Source organism: Eretmochelys imbricata, chromosome 4 (assembly GCF_965152235.1).
Source record: "Eretmochelys imbricata isolate rEreImb1 chromosome 4, rEreImb1.hap1, whole genome shotgun sequence".
NCBI classification, from domain to species: domain Eukaryota; kingdom Metazoa; phylum Chordata; order Testudines; family Cheloniidae; genus Eretmochelys; species Eretmochelys imbricata.
Window position 1 is genome coordinate 66,678,565 of NC_135575.1, and position 13,632 is coordinate 66,692,196.

General features: G+C 36.8%; 1 protein-coding gene across 2 annotated transcripts in view; it reads left to right on the top strand.

The window, feature by feature from the left end:
- RAPGEF2 (Rap guanine nucleotide exchange factor 2) overlaps nucleotides 1-13,632 on the top strand; it is a 293,855-nt gene that overhangs the window by 158,592 nt on the left and 121,631 nt on the right. For both annotated transcript variants that reach the window (XM_077814491.1, XM_077814492.1), the window contains exons 6-7: nucleotides 1,774-1,941; nucleotides 4,785-4,802. In XM_077814491.1, the coding sequence (XP_077670617.1) occupies nucleotides 1,774-1,941; nucleotides 4,785-4,802 (186 nt within the window). The remainder of the gene's footprint in view (nucleotides 1-1,773; nucleotides 1,942-4,784; nucleotides 4,803-13,632) is intronic.

The window sequence follows — 13,632 nt, forward strand, 5'->3', positions numbered from 1 at the left end:
TGTGGTGGGTGCTGAATGAGGGCACTTAGCTGGCAATCCATCCAAAGTAGGTCATGAATACGAAGAGCTTTGGAACCTCTGAGTTAAACCTTTGTATAGTATACTTTGGCCCAACCTTTCAGAGGACTGACTGCACTTTGAGTGGAAAGAACTCAAGATTCAGAGGACAGCATGTGGAGCAGCTACCAAGTCATCACCACACATTTGTTGCATACCATAAGTGTTTATGGGTATGTCTACACTGCAGTACACCTGTGGCTGGCCCATGCCAGCTGAGTCGGGCTTGAACAAAGCTGTTTAATTACGGTGCAGACCTTTTGGGCTTGGGCTGGAGTCTGAGCTCTAGGATCCTGTGCGGTGGGAGGGTCCCAGAGCTTGGGCTGCAGCCCAAACCTTAACATCCACACTGCAATTAACAGCCCCTTAGCCCGAGCCCCGTGAGCCTGAGTCACTGGCATGGACCACCCACAGGTGTCTAATTGTGGTGTAGGCATACCCTTAATAGTCATGCTACTCATACTTCATACAACTGGTTCGGGTAGGACTAGTTCTTATTAAAACTTCTTGTCATGTCAGCAGAATGTAATGGTGTTTCATTTGTATAGATGGTGAAAAGAAACATGAGAAGGAAAAAAATCACCTGCATGGTGGTAGTTTGTCATAATCATCTTTTCTTAACCCACCTATCACTGCTTACGTCCTGTTTCTTTTGGGGAACAATCTTTTTGGCCTTGGGATACAGACTGAGGAATGTGAATGGATTTAATCTGCACCTAAGGACAATACTGGACAGTTTTCGCCACTTTCTGCTTCCTTGTAGATGTGGCGTAATTCTAGCATGAAATGATGGCTTTTTAGTAGTAAGATAGGCACAGGGGAGAGAGATACAGAAAGGCAAATTACTACAACTTTGTTATCTTGCATGAAAGTCAGAATTCTGAATTGTAAAAACATTTTCATAGCAATACATTATTGTGTAGTAACATGCCTGTGACTTTGCTGCAGCCTCCAGAACAGAGAGAGGATATTGATATTGCTGAGCGGGAAATTCCTTATTCAGTCACTCATCTACTAGAAATGTCTAGGGTTTTTTCCTTTGCTGCTATTACAAAGTAAATTGCTTTTTATGTAAATTTAATCTTTTTCAAATTTCTCTGATGTGAAAATTCCTCTTTAAAAGTCTCAAAATATTTAAAATATGTAATTAAAACAGTGTTGCCCATTGAAGAGAGGCAGGATGGGATTGGAAGGTCCCAAGAGTGACCCGTTGAAATCTGTAGGAAAGCTATAAGTTCCTTCCCATGGGAGAGCTTCATTTGCCAGTGTATTGCATAGACAAAAACATCACTATGTGTAAGAATAAAAATTGAGGAAAAGGATGTTAACTTTTTTTTTTAAATAGAGTAAGGCACTTATAAAATATGTGAAAGTGTCTGCTCAATACTCTTTTCATAGTGATACTTGTTCTTTCTGAGCCCTGCGGACATTTGATTTCTTGGCACTGAGTTCATGCTTTTCACTGTTAAAAATGCAGGAAATTCATAACGAACCACATTTTCTGAAATGGAGTTCAAAGTGCCCTTTCATAAACTAAATCTTAAACTGAATTGGGCTTGTTCAGTAGCAATGACACTTATAGTTAAGGATTGTCTAAAATAAAAGCTTCCACATGGCTAAGAGCAGAAGAAAAGATAGGCTTCTGTTTTATTGCAGAATATGCGGTAACTTTCATTTGTAGGGAAATGACCCTTCATTGCGTTTATTTTATTGTAGGTGGACTATATGGATGAAAATGAAGAATATTTCCAGCGTCAAGCTTCCCATAGACAATCCAGAAGGAGATTTAGGAAAATCAATCAAAAAGGAGAAAGACAAACCATTATTGATACCGTGGATCCTTATCCTGTGGGGAAGCCACCTTTACCTAGAGGTTATCATACGGTAAGTTACCTACATATGTTTTAAATACAAGACAAGGGAAGAATATTTTTACAAATATAATCACCTGAAAGGTCAAATTCACTGCTTGCCTAAGCAGGTGGAATTCTGTGTGGGAGTTTCTCCTTAGGGTATCAGTGAATTTGGCCCAAAGTGTGTGCACACGTGTGCCCATGTAATTTGCTTCATAACTCAGATTGAGAGTTGAGAATACTTAATTTGTTGCACATTTATTGTTAAACAATGCTGGCAAGAGGACAGCACATATCTTTCCTTGCTATTCCAGTTATTTTTGGCAACTTTGAAACAAATCAGTTACCTAATACATGTGATTCCAATTTCCTGTCAATAATTGAAAATGTAATAGAAATATTTGGTGTACAGTGTTCCTGTGGCTAATCAGTAAAGAATTCATTTTTATGTGTAGCAATTGTTTTCTCAAAAAACCTGTATTGCATTGTGGTAGAAATAGTCCATGATTTTGGCTTGTCATTTCTCTATGCAAGACCCAGATCTTGAAATATTAAACTAACTTTTATTGCTGACTAATACGAGACCAGAAATTTTGGTCTGAATCATGATATTTTTGCCCAGAGTGAAATACTGCAGTCTGTCCTTTATCATCAGACAAAGCATCTTCAGAGTTTTCTTCAAAATAGTTTTTGTGTAATTTTACAGATTGAAAGTTATAGGCTTCCTTCATAAAAGAGGAAAGATCATAATTATTAATATTTTAAATGTGTTCTACAAAATAATCTGTTAGATTATTTTATTTTTCTGTTGAGCAAGGGTCTGCTAGGGTAAGAGTAATTAGATTTGCTGTTAACTTCAACAGCATACAAAATACTCTGAAAAGTAAGTGGCCTTCAAATCCTGTACTCAGCTGTTTTTTTGTGGCCCTGAACCTGCAAAAATATACTAGTACACACATAGATAACTTTATGAATGTGATTGGTCATATTGAGTATAAAGTAACTCAAGCACATAAGTGTTTGCAGAATCAGGGCTTTGTTTTAAAAATGTTGTCTCTGATGTGAAGTAGAGGGTTTTTTCCCCCTCATTTTTTCCCTACCCATCCGTATTCCTTTACTTGTTGCCAATTTCCTGTTGTAATCCATTGCATGACTGTAAATGTATAGCTGTTTGATTACATCCACTGTTGGAGGTTTTTCTTCCTGAGTTAAATAAATATATCTTACATCAACACTTTTTACGTATTTTGTTTATACAACAGGCTCCTTTTAATGGTTTAATGTTCTGCTCAATTTTGATTTTCTCCAAATTTATTTTGAATTTCTTAGTTGAGTCATTTTCTTTGGCTTATTCGTGAAACCCTTTTGGAGTTTTAAGATAAGAGATTATACTGGTTTGTGTCAAACCACCTTTATGTGGCATGTTTGGGTCAGTCATGCTACAAGTGAAGGAAGGAATTGTTGATGGATTTTATTTAGATGTAACTTATACATCTAATCTACTGTTTGAAAAATGGTAACTAGACTTGACAATGTCATTTGCTATAGGAGGGCCACACCTGTTGTATAAATTACTTTTTAAGAATACCTAATGGGTTGGTGTAGATTTAAATCCAGTATGAAGAGCAAAAGCTCATCATTAATCATTTTGTTTAAGTTCATAATGATTGTACAAGTCTATTGGGAAATACATTATGAGTACCAGGTAGACTTGTCAGTAGAAGCTGAAATAATTACTGACAATTAAAATATTTTTTTAAATCAACGTATAATTTAAATTATTATTTAATTACTTGAGATCCCTTTTTTACGGAAATTAAACCCAGCAAGTTCAAATTGAAATTACGGAAATTGAAGACTTTTTATTTTTATAGTGCTTGGTAATCTTCATTGTTTACATTCCTATCACATTGATATTATTTATATTCTGTATATTTAAAAATATGCATTTTCCAGTCACTCACATCTGTGAAGGTTGTCTCTTCCTTACTGTCCTGCCTTTTGGCCACCCAAAAGGTTTTTTGTTTGTTTTAAAATCAAAATTGTTTGAAAATCTAAATGTGTCTTTAAAATGGTACTGAAATGTATTCTCTGAAACTGATAGGAATGCAAAGTGCATTATTTTAGTACATCTCCTGAGGGGTTCTGACCATTCACAATTCCCATTAGTAGCATCTCTCAGGATCAGGCCTTCAGTTATCTAAAATTTAGAAGTTGGTATGAATAAACTAACACATTTAAAAAAAAAAAGTTTGAAAAACCGCATATGAAATGAATGGTCAAGTATATTGGATTAGTCTTCAGTTGCATGATCTAATTGTGGGTATGTTTTGATTTGCGTGTTAAATACATTAAGATCAATAATAAAAAAATAAATAAAATAAAATAACTTCATCCAGAAAATAGACTGCATAGCTTTAGAGTAAACTAGGTTCTTGAATTTTATTTTATACAAGCTCCTTACTTACCATATGACTGAAATGTTTGCTGAAAGAGTATCAATATTTTATTTCACATTGGCCCAATTGATTGTGTACTTGAAAGCCGGTGTTCAAAATAGTCAAAAAATGACATGCTAAATAGCATCTCTGAAGGAAGTTGGCTATAGTGAAAATGTAGATGAAATTATATATAGTTCTAAAATGGAAAATGCATGACAATGCTTTGCAAAAATTGTAAATAAAGCTAAATGCATTATGTTTAATTGTTGCATGGATTACAGAACATTTACACATTCAGCCAATTTATCAGGGAACAGGACTTGCCTTAAAATAATTTTAACATTATCTCAGGGTGGTATGTACTATAGCATGTCTGATTATGTTCATCTTTTCCTTTCCTCCTATATGGCATTCATTTCATTTTGGCTCACAGGAATGCACTAAACCTCAGGTATTGTAATTTATATGTATCGTCCACTAACAATTTTACTTGTAAGTTTGCAGTGTGACTAATTGTATCATAATACCAATGCAGCGTTGTGGCAAAATTTGTGTGCTATCTGTGTTTTCTATATTGATGTTTTATATATTTCTTCTGTAGTGAGAGTGCTTCAAATAAATGTGGGATATGGTGACAGTCTCCTTAATGTGATTACAGTAGAACCTCAGAGTTACAGACACCTCGGGAATGGAGGTTGTCCATAACTGAAATGTTCCGTAACTGAACAAAATGCAGCTCCGGCTCCAGCAGTTCACACTCTGAGCCAGGTTCCATAGGTAGCTAGGCAGCTTATTTCTCGCCGGGACAAGCTTGTCCCCCGGCTACAGTGGGATGAGAGGGGTGTGGTGGTGGTGAAAACAGTGCATCTCCTTCCCGGCGGGGAGAGGGGGTTGTGAAAACAGCAACCCCTCTCCCAGCCATGGGATGGAGATGGTGAAAATCGCACCCATGGCTTACAGGAAAGCAGCGCAGACCCCGGTACTGCTCTTGCTCCTGCTATCTTGAGCTGGCAGTGGGGGCTCACAGCTTTGCTTGTGAAACTGTCTCTTCAGCTCCTAGCTGTAAGTTGGTGGGGGTGGGGACAGGCAGCCCAGATGTGCCTGCCTTTAAGAAGCAATACAGGCATAGTACAGTATTTGCTTTTTTTTGGGGGGGTGGGGTCTCCACTGCTGCCTGATTGGTTACTTCCAGTTTCAAATGGTGTCTGGTTGACCAGTCAGTCTGTAACTCTGGTGTTCGTATCTTTGAGGATCTACTGTAATTTATCTTCTTCCTTTCCTTCATGACATCACAAGATTGAGGTGATATAACTGGAAGATGATGCGCAAAGCACAGAAATGAGGAAAATACATAGTATATTTAACAGAATGTATTTATGTATTTTCTCAGTATAGATGACTTTTTAGACTTTTGTATTGGTTCCAAAAATAAGGTCCATTTGTAGCTGTTCTGCACTTGCACTTTGTAAGGTCAGGAAAATAAGTTGGAGAAATGAAAAAGTAGGCAGTGAAAATTTCGTTAACTGAAAATTTTTAGGTTTTGCTTTTGCCTTTTTGTTGCTGTTTGATTCAGCCTGAGACAGTGAGATTAGACTTTATTACAACACTCTTCAGTTGCTCTTGATAGAAATGAGAAAGGAGCTTGAATGAGCTTACCAGAACATGTTGAAGAATCGCTTTTGGGGAAGTCATGTCTGAGTGAATAAGCAAAGTTCTAGATTGGAGCCAGTCTCAGTTGAACAAAAATTAAGATTGTAGGATTTCTGTCTCAGATCAGCTCTTAAATACGAACCTACTTTGAAGACCTAAATGCCCTGCTTTATGATTTTAAATTTTATTTTTAATTACATTGATGCAAATGAAAAAAAACACTTATGCATATACTATATGTGATGCTTTATAGGAATTTATTTGGTATATTTTGTGCTACAGAGTTAGTAATGTAAAACATAAAGAAATTCCTTTTGTACTTAGAGCTTGGTTGACAAATTAAAAGAACAAGTTTCTTTAAGATCCTCACTTGGAGCAAAATATTCTTTTTATTTTGTTTTATCCTGCTGATCTTATAGCAGAAAATCTGATTACTGTTTTTTAGCTAACACTACTAATGAACTATTGTACTGGCACTCAATTCATTTGTGTGTTTCAAGGTTTCTTGTTCTTTTGAAATTATCAAAAGGGCTTCAGTGCTGTTTCTTACAAAGCTGTGAGTTGTGACATAGCCTGTTGTGCTGAAATACCATCTTTTTGTAACAATCAAGATATATTTTTATCTTTCTAGGAGCCCAGTCCTCATCTCTTTGAAATCAATGGTAAAAACTCCCCCTGACTTAGGTGGGGTAAAAATTGAGCCCTAAATGCACAGTAATAGTAGGGAAATTCATTCCAGTGTTAACTATGGTAGTTCAAATTCTTACTAGAATGTAAGGGGGTATACTTCATCAATATGTTGGTTTAATAGCCTTAAACATGAATATGAATGATCATATGAAATAAATCAGGATTCTGATCTTGAGTATGGCCCTTAAAAATTGATGTAGTTTTCTAGACAGTTTTTTTTTGTAAGAGGATCGGAAAAGAACAGTGTCGGAGAAGGATTCTAGGAATAGCTTCAGATAGATTAATATTAACTCTTGCATACTTAACTAATCAGTGGAATGCTTAAGGTTGATCTTAAAATGTGGATTTTGGTGTCTTTGTATACATTCTAGTCAGAGCTGGTTGCCTAAAGTTAGGGATGCTCAACAAAGCATTTTTCCTTTATAAGCTTTTATTTTTGGTGGCTTATAACTTTGCCAAACTTTAACCATTTGGGCTGAAATTTTTCATGCTTTTGTATTTGTTTGAGATTTTTTTAAAAAACTTCCACAAAAACAGCCATTTCCATTAATAAGATTAGGGAAAATTAGATAGGTTTACCAAAGCTAAATTTCTGTCTGATCATTTTTTTTAGGTGTTCTAGTTCCCCTGTGCCAGAATTGGGGCTGCTTTGTAACAATTTATGAAAACTCTGTTGGTGTTTGCTTAATGTCTGAATATGTTGGTTTAGATTAATGGGGTCTGTAAGAAAACACAAGCAGGCAGGAAAAAGAGTGTCTCAAGATAAGCCACTTGTTCACAAACACTTGAGGATTCTTAGGAGACAATGCCTGGACACGAAAGGACGTGTGAATATGCAAGAGGAAAGAGAATTGTAGCAGCCTTTAAAAAGGGACTCTCTGGGAGGGGGAATTGTTTGGGGGAATTGAGCTGACAAAGGTACCTGCTGTGGTGTCTGAAAAAGTTGGGTGTTCCTAGGTTACCATCATGGAATGGTAAGCCTTTAGGTAAGGTAGATACGCATATAGACTGCTTTTGTTCTTAAATCTTTTTTTCTACAAGTTTTGTTCCCACTGCTAAAATAAACAATACTTTGGTTTTAGAAGATTGTTCTGTAAAGTATGGTTTCAGTGTCTTGAAATGAAGAATGTTAAGTGCCAAACCGCAGGTGCAGGTTAAACACACCTGGTGCACAGGGCGCTGTAGCCTAGGGTTTGATCTAAGAGTGGGAGAATTGCAGAATTATAACCCGAATAGGTAAAGGCATGAGGCCTGACACCTGAAGGGGTTGCACTCAGAGAGCAGAAAGGGACAGAAGTGCATCTGGGCCAGTAACCATGAGAGTCTTGTGCAGGGGTCGGCAACCTTTCAGAAGTGGTGTGCCGAGTCTTTATTTATTAACTCTAATTTAAAGTTTCGCGTGGCAGTTATACATTTAAACATTTTTAGAAGGTCTCTTTGTATAAATCTATAATATATAATTAAACTATTGTTGTATGTAAAGTAAATAAGGTTTTTAAAATGTTTGAGAAGCTTCATTTAAAATTAAATGAAAATGCAGAGCCCCCCGGACTGGTGGCCAGGACCCGGGCAGTGTGAGTGCCACTGAAAATCAGCTCATGTGCTGCCTTTGGCACGTGTGCCATAGGTTGCCTACCCCTGGTATAGTGCATCTATGATTTGGAGCACAAACATAAGCAGGGGGGTAGTGCTTGGGTCAGTCAGATATCTTTTGCTGTCCCCATGAAAATCTGTTCAGATTGGAACAAGTTATAAGACTGAAAATTGCCATTTGAACGTGATCAATAGAGCTTTTAGTAGCTAGCTGTTGACAATCTTTGGAAGAATTCCTAGTGCACTGAGCATGCTCCTCAACCCACCCAGCTTGAGCTCCAGATGCGATGTCTGCAGTTGCCAATCCACTGGCCTATGAGAAGGAGTGGTGGGCAGGGAGTCATAAATTCTAGTCTTTGCTCTTTCACTTAAAGGTATTTAATATTTCTATAAACTTCACAGTCCTCATTAGTGAGCCAGCCCTCCTACCTCTTAGGCAGCAGACAAATATCATTCTCTCTCCCTCAGTTTTTCAAATGAGAGTTCACACAAGGTCACTTTGAGCAGAGCTGGAAACAGAGCATAGTTTCTAACATGGCAGATCCAAGTCTCATCCTCAGCAACACTTTCAGAATAAATAAATCAAATCTGTGTACTTAGCTGTACTCTATAACCAGAACCACTCCCCTCCAAAGCCAGAAATAGAGCCCAGGAATCCTGACATTCAACTGTTAGTTTGGCAAATGGTTTTGTAAACCGTTGGCTCTCAACCTTTCCAAACTACTGTACCCCTTTCAGGAGTCTTTGTCTTGCGTAGCCCCAAGTTTCATCTCACTTAAAAACTACTTGCTTACAAAATCAGACATAAAAATACAAAAAGTGTCACAGCACACTAATACTGAAAAATTGCTTTCTTTGTTATTTTTACCATATAATTATAAAATAAATCTACTGGAATATAAATATTGTACTTACATTTTGGTGTATACTATAGATAGTAATGTAAACAAATCATTTGTCTGTATGAAAGTTTAGTTTATTTCGACTTTGCTAGTGCTTTTGTTGTAGCCTCTTGTAAAACTAGGCAAATATCTAGATGAGTGGATGTACCCTGGAAGACCTCGGTGTACCCCTGGTTAAGAACTACTGGTGTAAACCACTGTCAAAATGTATGTTGTATCTAGCTCTGTTTGTTGTTCCACATAGAAGATAACAGCCTAGAGGTTTGCTTTGGCTCTAAAGGTCCTGGGTTCAAGCACTTGTTAATGACCCCTGTGGTGTCCGTAGGAGTCTATATGATGGAATTTGGGGTTTTTTCTTTTTATAAAGCCTAGAAAATCAAATACAGAAAACTACATATAAAAATGTTAAGGGTTGCAAATTCAAGCATCCAGTGATTAGGAACACCAGGTTTAAGGTTGCCCAGGCAACCTTAATTTATCTGCCTTATGTGTATACGTTATAATAGCCTTTAATTACATGATCATATACTATTTGTTCTGCAGGATTCCTGCTTCATTCAGCACACAGGATAGACTATGAATGATGCTCAGGACCAAGGATGTTCTCTTGTATTTAATAAACTGGAATAGAACCCAGGAGAGCTGTGTTCTATTCCAGACTCTGTCATAGGCTTCCTATAGGATATTAGGCAAGACATTTTAATATTAAAAGAATAAGAGTTACATGACTGGCTGATCCAACTACACTGTGAATATCTCAAGCTTTTAAAAAAATTGAACAGTCCAAATGCTTGTGATATTTGCTAATGTTTACTTAGCTCTCGAGCTTTTGGAATAGCACATGCATGTAAAGTTTAAACAGGAGAAAAAGATTTTGTTATATAATTATATAGAAAAAATGTTTAAAATAGAGGTGTGGATATCAACGGATTAGATAGATATAGGGAATGGGGGTTATAGATGTATTGCTACCAGCCTTAGGATGGATGGAGTTCCTGTGACATTCATCAGCACCCTCTAACACATTGAGTTTCGGAAGAGTTAAGGGAGGTGATGCCTGGTTAGATAGCCCTGATTCCTGTCTTGAAGAGTCAAGGGCCTTTTCTTGCATTTTAGCTAGGACGATATGGGATGAGGGAAAGGTCCTGTTCAGATCCCAGGGAAATGCCACCATCACCACACACAAAAAGAATAAAGGATCAGAATAAAAGAACAGAGGGATTAGAAAAAGGATATTATAAAGGAACACTAAGCCCAATTACAAAGAAAGCAAACTTAAAGAAATTAATGCATTCACTTCTAATAGGCAAGAATGCAAAGCATATTCCTCAACAATGCAGACTTTATGGCACTGTAATATGCCTCACTAATGCAATTACCTTGCTTGTAAACTCAAATGTTCTGTCTGCTAATTTCAGTGCTCCTTATTCTGTACAGTAAATTGATGCCAATATAGTCATATACTTAAAGCTGACTTTCCAATTTGATTTTTAATGTAATACTTCAGCCATTATAGTTTGTATCAAAGTGAATCTAAGAACGTGATTTGTCAGCCCACATGCACTTCATATCAATCACAAGAAATGAGTTTAGTATGAAAAAATCACTGTCAGTCTCCCAGACCTCAGCAGCTTCAATTTCATATTCCTCACAATCTTAACAAATGTCTAATGCATTTTATTTATTTATTTTAATATAGATTCTTTTACTAAAAATCCTTACACCAGGTTCATTCCAGAATGCTGATTTCATATGTGGTTCTTCCATTCTCACTGAGTTTATTTGCAGAAGATGAGTAAATAAGTTGCCAGGGCTGTGCAGAGCCTCCTAGCATGCAAGCAGGACCAGGAAAATCACTGGGGAATTTAAAGTGATAGCTTACAATTTTAACACTGTTCTCAGGGGGTGTAATGCCCACACTTTTGTACATGAATACATATTTGTGTAAACGTCTGTATAACATCTGAAATGTAAAAATTTAAATTTATTTGAAGGTTAAATCTATTGGCAAAGGAGTGAGGGTGGGTCCATAATGCGGTAGAACCTAGCAGGAAGAATATTTATGCCGAGTAATTGTATTTCTTTTAAAAAAAAAAAATCTAATTTTAAAACATTCTTCTGTTTTTTCCTAGCTTTTTTAATGACATTTCATGGTGATGTCACCCCAAATTTGCAGAGATTGTCAAGATAAAATATATTCAACTTACTCTAACATAAATAATCAAATGCTAAATGTGTATAGATAATATTAAAAGTACTCATTTCTGAAGTGTATGTATGTACTGTATAAGTGAGTGTGTATCTTTAAGAGTGAGACATAAACTCACAAAAACGAGGAAATTCTGGATTGCGCTGCCATTCTCCCAGAAAGCAAAGGATTTCTGAGGCTAGTACAGCAGCTTTAACCTGCTTTGTCTAGAAATTGCAATACAATGGTCCTCTGTGGAGATGCCAAGGAACAATAGGTGAATATATATATACATACAGTACCGTTCCATGTGTGCTGCAGTTTCCAGGAAATCATGGCCTGTTAGCCTCAGAATTGGTTAACAGGATGTACTTCTGTCTTTTTACTATATTAAGGTATTTCTGTTTTTTAATCAGGATGTAAAAAATTATAATTTTATTCCATAGAATATGCAGGTGATGAATTAAACAGGTAATGTAAATCAGAAATGAGTGTGTGTTAGAACAGAGATTGTTCTTTCTTCCTGTTAATGGTATGCAATTGCAAATTAATGCAAAGCAGTTCAGAATTGTATGCAGTGTGCTGTTTATCCAAGTTTCAGCTTCTGTCTGAGGATGTCTATTTTTATATATTACATCATCTCTGCTGCAGAACTTGTGTATCCATTGGGATTTGCTGTTCTTTCATTCCCCTTGGAAAGAGAGCTTGTACTGATGTCATAATTGGACGCATCTTTTGGTTGCATTTGGAAATTCAAAGTAGAGTGCTGTGTATCATGTCATACAGTGTTTCAGGCAATTTAGGTGTCAGTAATAATACTGCCAGTTTAGGTTCTGTTTTCAATTTGTGAATATTGACAATGCTCTGTTTGTAAACATGTAAAAACTTTCTCAAGAAAAATGTAGATTTACCACAATAAGGATGAGTTTTTATCATCATCTTATGAGGTGGATTTTTTTTTTTACTATTGCAATGTATAATTTTGTCTAGCTGACATAGGGATATTGATGTAGCATTAAATGCTAGCTTTATCTTTAAAACTAAAATGTATGCTCACTTTTTCAACAGAAAAATCAAGTTCTCATGCATAACTCTGGTTTCCTAAGCTGATCATTCCCAATGAAAAAATAGCTAGAATTTCTGCTATTTATCTTTAGGTGCAAGGAATATTAAAATGTTTTAATTGCGATGTTTTCTTTTGTTGTTTTTAAACAGTTAGTATAGAATGTCTACCTTCAGGTTAAGGTTATACAGTATCAAACAATTAATACCTTACATATCTGTTGGTATGTGGGGGTGGTCTATGTGTGGATAGACTTGGGTTTTTTTATGTTGCTTGCACAGCTCTTTAAAATTTGCAGACTTTGTTAGGATGTCAACACCATTTAGATAAACAGAAAGGTAATAAATGTCTGGTCCTTTAATACTTGCTCTCTCTTTAAAAACTTTTAACAAGGGTGCCAATCCTTTGAGTTATTTTGAATCTTCTTAACTTACCATTTTACAGAAAGAATTTACTTAAAACGGTAAAGTTCAAAGCTCTTATAAAATATTTGTTTTAATTAAGCATTTAAACTGAGCATCACTAACAAAATATACAATTAAAAATGCACAAGCCATCACATTTCAGAACAGTGTATAGAGAACCTATTCCTCCTTCACCTACTACCAAGACTTAGGACATTATCCACACTGCGGGAGGGCATTGCTGCAGCTATGTTGCTGTCATGCCATGACATAGCGGTTTTCCATTGCTGTAGTTAATCCAACTCCCCAAGCAACAATAGCTAAGGGTATGTCTTCACTACCCGCCGGATCGGCAGGCAGTGATCGATCCGGCGGGGATCTATTTATCGCGTCTAGTCTAGGCGCGATAAATCGACCCCCCACGTGCTCTCCCGTTGACTCCTGTACTCCAGCACCGCAAGAGGCTCAGGTGGAGTCAACAGGGGAGTGGCAGCAGTTGACTCACCGTGGTGAAGACACCATGGTAAGTCGATATAAGTACGCCGACTTCAGCTACGTTATTTATGTAGCTGAAGTTGCATAACTGAGATCGGTTCCCTCCCCCCCACCCACCCAGTGTAGACCAGGGCTAAGTTAATGGAAGAATTATTTTGTCAACCTACCTGTTTCCACATCCCTCCCTGACTGACATAGCTATGTCTGTCTTTGTGTGTCTAAGGGCTTGTGTTCGCTACCTGGGTAAGTCGACATAGCTTAGGTCAACTTACCCGCGGTGTCTTCACTGCATTGAT